The sequence below is a fragment of the Poeciliopsis prolifica genome, unplaced genomic scaffold (genome assembly GCF_027474105.1).
Source record: "Poeciliopsis prolifica strain line A6 unplaced genomic scaffold, Auburn_PproV2 SCAFFOLD052, whole genome shotgun sequence".
NCBI lineage: Eukaryota > Metazoa > Chordata > Actinopteri > Cyprinodontiformes > Poeciliidae > Poeciliopsis > Poeciliopsis prolifica.
This window is the reverse complement of record NW_026562427.1, coordinates 3,416,719-3,425,850: the sequence shown is the minus strand read 5'-3', so window position 1 is coordinate 3,425,850 and position 9,132 is coordinate 3,416,719. Positions and strand designations below refer to the sequence as shown.

The window sequence follows — 9,132 nt, the reverse complement described above, 5'->3', positions numbered from 1 at the left end:
TGAAAAGACGCGCATTATCAGCTGAACAATTCACTGAGGATGGATGCTGTGTAAATATAAAGACAAAACAAAGTGTCCGTCATGGCGCAGTTTGCTGCTGTGTAACAGACAGAATGGATCAGGAGAAGAACCGCAGACCTGTCAGAACCTAAAGAATCAGAAATCAGCATCTCTCCATCCTCTGATATGGTGCAGAACATTTTCATTCAGTTTCTTATTGTGATTTTTGTTTGATTATTATTATTGCTTAGGATGTTGAGTTTGGATATTTAATAAATAATAGCATTAGCCAAAATAAGTGCCCAGTTAAAGAACAAATCATACTAACAGATTAACAGTAAATACATAAATATGTTCTACATTACATTAATTTCTGTGTGTTTAGCAGTTTGGATAACCTCACTTCCAATCAATGAAGAAAAAAACATACTAAGCAAAAGTGCACCCCCTGCAGGCCAGGGGCGGTTCTAGACGGGGGCCATGAGGTTTTCTGAAGAAATTACACTAAATAAATGTATTTTTAAAATATTTAGTGGTTGAGTTTTTTTAAACCTTCACAATTTTATTTTAACAATGAATTAAAAATTATAGTGCTGCACTTTTAGCAGCTGTATTGAGGTAGGACCAACTAAAACACCTCTACTTTCTAAAGCTCTAGAGCAGGGGTCACCAACCCGGTGCCCTGTCAGTCGCCCGCAGAGCCACTTCTAAAAATAGCCATTATCATTAAGGGGAGCACTAACAAAAAAATAATAATTAAATGTTTTTACATGAAAGTAATGATGTTTGTTTATATTTAGAGTTCAAAAGAGGGAAATGATAAAAATGTTTAAAATAAATTGCTTTAAGTATAAAACTCTTTCCTGCTGTTAAAGTTCAGAACTGCGCGCAGGCGCCTGCAGGACACTATCGGAGCATAAACACATACAGGTAGAAAGAAAGAATTGGAAATATCAGTGGTTTCTTGAAACCAGTTGAATTTAATTTGTTGGGCCAGCCCTAAAAACTTAACACATTAAATTGTAAACAGTTTAGTTTGTCAACAAAAGAGCTCTTGGAAAAACAATCTGTAGACCGAAATGTCAGCAGCTGGTTTTAAACATTTTGCTGCTGTACTACTGTATTCAGAAACACTTAACACAAAGAAGTTCTCTTATATTACAATCATTGGTCAAGAAAACATATGGGCACACAGTGACACACTTTTATCAGAATATGATAAATATCTGAAGTTAGCCGTCTCCCTGTTTTTGCTTACAAAACACTCACCCAATAAACTGGGATTAAGACGAGCAGACAAGCAATTTGACCCACACTCTGGTTTGCTTCACTGGACCTGAACACCATTTCATTTGTTGGGCTAGCAGGCCAAATCAAGCCGTCTTTATGAAAGTCTCTTTGATGGATTCACCACTGACCTCCCCCCCCGAGCAATGATCTATCACCTGTCCAAGCCTTGGAGGTCGTGATAAACTTGTTTCGCATGGGGGTCACTGCATGGCGAGCTGGGGGCGGGGCCGCTTTCCGACACGCACGGTCTGTTGAAACTTGTCCAGACCATCGAGCCTCTGAATCCGTCCCTGGTGATATTTGAACTTGTGCTGTGTGCCGCCTGGGGAATTATTTAAACAGACCAAACACAAATCTGCAACAAATTCTTTTTATTTATTTATTTTTTAAAGAAGTCAAACACGTTACGAGGTGTACCTCTGACAACTACAATAATAATAATAATAATAATATAATAAAAACGGTCAAATCAGCAGAATTTGCCTCAACGCGCCACACGTATTGTCACATCTCTGCAGCTGTCAGACCCGCGGCGGCAGCAGAGATGAATATGAGACGCTTTAGTGGCTCTCGCGCTCTGTCTTGTGAAGCTCAGGCTTTTTCCCGTATTGTAGCTCCGGCCGTCCGACATTCTCATGAGTCATGAGTCATTCTCCACTTAGCTGCTGCTGCACCCCTCCCTGCCCCCAACCCACACACACACCTGCACACACACACTGTAAGCTAGCAGAGGCAAGTTACAGTGAGCCGAGGTGCAACCCATCCGCTTTCTAATGGGCCACCACAGGGATCTGTGTTATTGGATGATTCATCAGATCAGTGCAGTGAAGCAGTCCTCGTTTGACTTCGCCGCTGTGGCTCGCAGAAGTTGATGTAGTTAACGTGGAAACAAACACCTGACGCTGTGGGTGGCAACAAACAACACACAAACGTACACGCACACACGCACGCACAGCCACACACATATATATATGTGTCTGTTCATATCTCCATAGATAAGAACAGACGATATATAGCCTATATATAGGTGTCTACTCAGGTTTCATCAACTAAAAGAATTAAACATTTCATCAAAAATGTTTCCAGATGGTTTTGTTTTTATTTATTTTTTTCTTTCACAAATGATTCCTTCTACACAGTAAATCCCACCAGCAAAAGACTATGTTGTACTTTATGAGCAGAACCTCCAACAAATAGTTTTATGAGAGGTGTGTATGTTAAATGAATTAGAGATATTTTATTGAAAAGAAAAAAAAAAAAACCCTTTGGGTGATTGAGTAAAGGGTCAAAGCCAGTTATAGTTGTTGCTCTTTATTGGTTTGTTATGAGCAACGTTAAACCGCCGAACTGCAAGCTGGAATACATTTCCATTGAGTTGCTGAAAAAAAAACTGTCACGAAGCATTCAATAAAACTTTGCTGCCTTAAAACTTTCAAAGAGCTGCACCCTGAAGGTATTTTATAGGTCAAGTTATTGATTGCGTTTGAAAGCAGCAGGATAAAATCATTGTTGCTTTGAGTGGGATTACAAGCTCCATGTGTCTTGTGATTTCTCATGCCAAAATTTAATTGTACAGAAAGTTCTGATTATGAAATCCTGTAAATTTCTCCCTTTACACAAGAAGCGTATCTTCATGAGTTAGCGAGACAATTTTCCCCAGTTAGCGTGACACACGGACATGTTCTTTCTAGTAAGCTGTCTTAGTTATCATGCCATTTGCCAAAATGTACCTTGTCAACCCGTTTTGTGTCCTACTGTCGCGTGGTCGTAACGTTTTGAACGTCTAATCAAGCTCAATTTGTTTCCAACACCAAACACTTACTTCAAAAACACACTGCATGACGCCATATGCATTCTTTAAGAAATATTTACATAATATTTACAACATCTAAACATGTTGCTTGGACTCCACAACCATAGAACACGATCAATGTCGCTTCAAAGATTTGGATTGTTTTTTCCAACTGATTGGGTACTTTTGGTTCTTAAAATTAAGCAAGTATTTTCCTCCTATTTTTTGTACACTACATGAAATACTTCCTCTTTGTATTCATTAATAATCTGTTTAATTCTTTTTTTCAAAATGATATATATATATATATATATATATAATTTTAGTCAAAGAGCTGTAGTGATCAAACCACAATATCTCAGTCTTTAAAGTCTTTCAGACTCTGACGGTTACCTTGAGAACCGTATTTTATTTCCCAAACTTTACTGTTTTGCTCACAACTCTGTATGAAAAAGAATGTTTATTGTTCCCACCTAACATGTTTGCCACGTTTCCTTTGCCTGAAATGAACCTAACCAAGTGCATCAATCACAACCCTGCACATGATGGATCTTTGCAGTCTTTCACAATATTTACACTGTTTCACATGACTAACCAAGTTATTTGAACTCCTAAATCTTACCAGAAATTTTGGCCACATTATTTAACATCATAAAAAAAGATCTCTTTCTATTTCTGCTGTGATTTTAACCACTGTTATTCCTCTATATTTTCAAACCACAATCATAACCACTTGTTTTGCTCACAACACTACATTAGACAAAATATGTAATCCCTGAACTCCTCCTTCGCAATGTTTTCCAGGTGTCGTAAACATTTCAAGTGATAAAAACCCATCAGATCCTAAACATAAGCAAGTAATTTGGTGACTGGGCATTTTATATTGCAATTAAATGTATCTTATTTTACAATTACACTTGTAAAACCAGGTGATTTTTATTCCAAAACCTAACCAATGGGCCTATTTGCAATACTCCATTACACAACATTCTTCATCACTGTAGCGTTTCAACGTGCTTGCTGTATTTCCACCAAGTATTTTGGTTACAGTGCCACACATTATTGAAAAGTTGCATCACTCCTGTCCATAAAAAAAGTTTTCTTATTATTTTTACATTTCCTAGTCATATGCATTGTTTTAATTCCTAAATTCAACCAAGTTTAAGTGCATAAATCTACTCCACTCATTTGTAAAGTGAAAGCAAAAGTCTAACATGACATGTCTGAAACAACAGAAGTGTTGCTCTTTGAAGGGCTTTCAGTCCACATTCTGTTACTAAAAGCCCAACACGGTGACAGAAGAATAATTATTTCAGAAACACTTGTACAAGTCCTTTTTTAGCATGTGAACAAACTGTATGGTGGTCTAAGTTGGAAGACTTCTTGGCCCGATTTTTTTTTATTCACTGCCTCTGGCTGATTAATTACATTCATCTGCAACATTAAGTTCCCAACGATCCATCGACACACACGGCAATTTCATCTGAAGTCAGCAGGGCGCACCATCATGGTTGTCATGGTAGCCAGCAGATTTGGACCCTTCCAGTAGTACCACTTAATGCCATTAAAGCGGAGTACATTGGATGAAACGGGGTAATATATGCCATTCAGGTTGGAAGGGCCGCAGGCGTCGAACCACCATCCTGCAAGAGGGACACAATTCCAGAGAGTTCAAGGAGAAAGTCACAATCAGTCAAATTTCAGCTCATGAAATCGAACATGTAAATGTACGGCTATAAGTCAGCAGTAACTTTATACTGGAGCAAAGGGAAAATAAAAAGCTCCGCGGGACATTTACAAGAGGAGAAATAAAAATGTTCAACAGGACAGGTTGTAAAAGAGAGACAGATTGAGACGGGGGCAGACGATCGGAGCGGACGATTGACGGTTCGCACCTCCCGAGGCCAGTTGAGCGCACTTGCATGAGCAGCGGTCGTTGTCTCTGTCCTTGGTGCTGAACTGGCTCCCAGTGTGGGTGAGACTGCTGGTTTTGCCGGCAGTGCCGCTGAATCCGTCGGCATGAAGGCTAGCCAGAGTGGAAGAAACAAAAAAGAAACTTTTGTAGACGGTGCAGCCAGGTTTGAGTATTCTACAACGAGTCAATGTCGGACAGCTTGTTGGGAAGTGAAAATGACACTGAGCTGGACCGTAAGCTGTGCATTCATAACAAAAGCAGTCATTGGTAAGCATAGCAGATCTCAGAAGTTTAAACGCACTCATTGAAATGTTTTGTTTAAAAAAGTGACCACAATTGATTAAAAAAAAAAAAACTTTTCCCCACAATGTGACCAAATTTGTCAAATATCCAGTATCCATCTGAAATGGAAACAAATGTGAAACCATTTGGAACTGTGACTTGTAATTTATGTTTCATTTCATCAGGCCATAACACGCCCTTTCATGGGATTTTAAAAGATTTTAGCCATGCTGGGAATGACTCTTTGGGAGAAACTACTCCTTTGTTATATGAATAATACTGAACAATTATGTCACTTGTAGAAAAAAAACAAGCATTTTGCATAAATCCTTAAATACTTCTTTTGGCCTCACTGTCTAGTTTTTCCTCATCTTTTTTTGTATATTCTCTGAAAAAGGATAAATGTGCATTTTGCTTTATCTTTTTGATTGTCATCACTGTGGCATCTAGATTTTGTATACTTAGATTTATCTGTACCCTCCTCCTGATTGATACATTTGTACAAAGAGAGCACCTGGAGTCTTGAACTTTCAACTTTTTAGTTTATGGAGGTCTTGTTATTATTTATGTTTCTACTCAATTTTCAGCTTTCAGGACATTATGTTTTAGTAAAGTGGAAAGCTTTTGAAATGATTAATTATGATCGCATCATTTTACATCCCAAAAATTTTATCAGACGGCGCAGCCAGGTTTGAGTATGCTCTAAAATTGTACCGATACAATTTTAGAGCAACTGCAGGTAAGCTGATATCGGCATCTATGTTTGTTGTTCTTTTGAACAACAGAACACCGAATGGATGATTCGCATCCAGAGGGGCTTTTGATCTACTTTTATTGTTTCGTCTGTTTGATTTGTCAGTGCCTGGCGGGGGAAAAAAATATGACTCGACGATTTAATTTGGAAAAAAGACAAGAAAAAAAAGCAGTTTAAATAGAATTAAATCTGACGCTTTTGATGTGGCTGATCCTTTTTTTAGCATTTAGTAACAAAGTAAAGAGGTGTTATTTTGGATCCTGTCTACTTTGCACCATAATATATCCAAACTCAACACACTTCCACACAGACAACGATAATGCAAAACAACCCTGGGAAAAAAAAAAAAAAAGCTAGGTTATATTCTCTTGAAAGCCACTGTAGGATGTCTGAGCCTCAGGTTCACATTGTTGCTAAACATCAGTGTGAAAACGAAGCAAAAGAAATCTCATTATTTTCCTTCCATGCCGTGCTTTGAGAAACAACCCGGTTTGAAAAAGAAAAGAAAAAAAAAGGGAGAAGAGTTCCTGCCCAAGATTCAGTTGCTCTCCTCTCACAAAGCATGGGCTGATTGAATGTGTGCGCATGTGAGGCTCTCCGCGTCTTTTATTTGCCCACCTGAGTGTGAGTCAGAGCTGCTTTGAAGAAGGTGGTTGAGGGATTCGGTCCCGCCGCACAGCCTCTCCTCTGCCCTCGTAATTCTGTTCCAGTTAGAGCAGAGCTCTTCTTCTGTGTGTGTCCCCTCACACACAGTCCCCCCGCTTCCCCGCTCTGTCGCCCAGAGGCTCACTGTCTGTGATGACTAAATGAAAAATCTTCCTCTCGAATTTGTAGGTTCAAAGGGCAGGACAACACGTCATGAAGGGATGCGAGAGCAAAGCTTGAAATGACAGCAGCGGGGAGGGGAGTGATGATGGAATAGCAAAGGGATTTGGGAATTTTGTCAGGGGATGAAAAATAGTTGATTTATTTTTTTTCCCTCGTAATGGATTAGCGGCATGAGGGGAAATTGGACACTTGTAATAAGAGGCTAAACGATATCGAGCTGGACTATGGAACACGTGTGTTTTAATGTGAAAAGGAATTTGCCCCCCTTACAGATTTTTTTGCTTTTTAATCACAATAATATCACAAAAAAAGCAAAGTTCACCATGTGGATTTCGGAGGCTTCCAGCTCTTATAACCCTTTTAGAAAATATCCAAATTAGGTTGAGCTATTCTTCTAAATCTGCAGAACAAGAAAGGACTCTTTATGTAATTACAGGCATAGTGACAAAGAACGTGTCACCTTACCGGAATGTCCACCACTTTCTTCACTATAAGGACAGCTATTTTTAGCAACCTCAAAGGAGGAGGTTTTCTGCCATCCCAATGATTTATGTATGAATCTTGTTAACTGAGTTCTAGGTGAAAAACGCCACACTGCTCCGGGAGTGCACTGGATCCAGCTGGGAACCAGAATTTCTGCCACCAACTTCCTGTGGAGCACCCGGATCAGTGGCTCGGGAGTAATAATACCAACCCACGGGGTCAAATCGGCATTTTCCAGCACGCACATAAAGCTGGTAGGAGTTAAACAGAATGTGATCTCAGAAGTAGCAGGGCGAAGAGGGGTGATTACACACATTGAGGTGCATCGTCTCACACGGAGCAGCCTGAAGCGAAGTGGTGAAACACTCTTTTATTGTGCTAATTACGTGGAAGAAACTGGGGGAAAAAGCAATTTGCTGCACTATTAAGGGTTTTCAAAGCCTACTCCTACATGTGATTGTGATTTGTCATCCCTCAGATCATCACCCTCTATAAACACTCACTGAACAAGAGCGAGTCCCAGACTTTATATTAAATTTAACTTTCCATCCAGAAGACGCATCGCCTCGGCATAATCAACATAATAACGTTAGCGACTGGACGGTTACTGGGGGGAGCTTTGTTTAATGTGTCACTTCCCGGCAGTGGCAGCTACAGCTGAGGTTTACAGTTGAACACCGGTGGGAGTGGGGTGAGGGGACGGGGAGGGATGTGGTAATTTCAGGGGCAGACAGAGCAGCTGTGATGTCTGTGAATTCATTGGACAACCTCCGCTTAGCAAGTCTTTATAAGTCAGATCTGTGAATCCAGTGAGTGTGAAGACAGACCCTCATGATGACCCCATTCAAGTCAGATGTCATTCACCAACTTCATTGCTTTTTATGTCCATCTTATTTGACAAGTCAGCACAACGTGGTGAAAATGCAAGGGAAATGTTTGTTTTTTTTTCTTCCCAAATTATTGTAAAAAATTTGAACTTTATTCAGGCTCCTTTATTCTGACACCCCTTTCTGTACTCTAGTCCAACCATGTGGCTCCAGAATTCACCTCATTAGTAAATCAGGGCTGAAAAATAGCAACCAAGACTGTAAACTCAAAAGTTCAGTCCATTTACTAAATTAAGATTTCTTGTTTGTGCACTAGGTTTGTTTTTCTTTTTTCTACCGGCTGACTCTGTTGTGTCACTTGATACTGGAAGTACTTCACCCGGTTCTACCAGTATGATTTGCAGCACCAACTCTAAATATTAGTTTCAGACTTTGATGGAAAAATTTTATTTTGTAATCATACTTATTATTTGTATTCTTTATTTTTTTATTTTAGTCTTCAAAATTTGAGAATTTAGACATGTATTTACATTTTTGACTGATGACATCATCTTAAAATCTTAAATCAGAAGTTCTGATCAGTTACTCAGTTTTCCAGATTGATGCAATAGGATTGTGGAAGAAAGTGCACTTTACCAACACATGTGAAACACTATCTGGGAAAAAAAAAAAAAAAACTAACAATACATGCTACACTGATCTTATAGCCGCTGAAGTGAAATACAATGGTGGCGATGATTATGTCATGGTGACATTTTTCTTCATTAGCAACAGCAGGGCTGTATAAAGGAGAATGGTTGTGTTTATAAATGGGAAGATGATAAGTGGTATTACATAGTGTTGTCTAGCATTGTAGAATGCAACTCCATTGTACAAAACAATTCAAGTTAGTGGTTGTGACGTGACAAATAACTTATTTTCAAAATGTTCAGTTTTTAGGAATATGTCTGTGGGGCACTTC

The 9,132-nt window shown here is 39.2% G+C and overlaps 1 protein-coding gene across 2 annotated transcripts in view; it reads right to left on the bottom strand.

The window, feature by feature from the left end:
* Window positions 1-3,429: 3,429 nt before the first annotated feature.
* The window catches only part of angpt2b (angiopoietin 2b), a 30,257-nt gene continuing 24,554 nt past the window's right edge, over window positions 3,430-9,132 (bottom strand). For both annotated transcript variants that reach the window (XM_055058838.1, XM_055058839.1), the window contains exons 8-9: window positions 4,978-5,108; window positions 3,430-4,725 (exon numbers count right to left, since the gene is read on the bottom strand). In XM_055058838.1, the coding sequence (XP_054914813.1) occupies window positions 4,562-4,725; window positions 4,978-5,108 (295 nt within the window). In that variant the 3' untranslated portion in view covers window positions 3,430-4,561. The remainder of the gene's footprint in view (window positions 4,726-4,977; window positions 5,109-9,132) is intronic.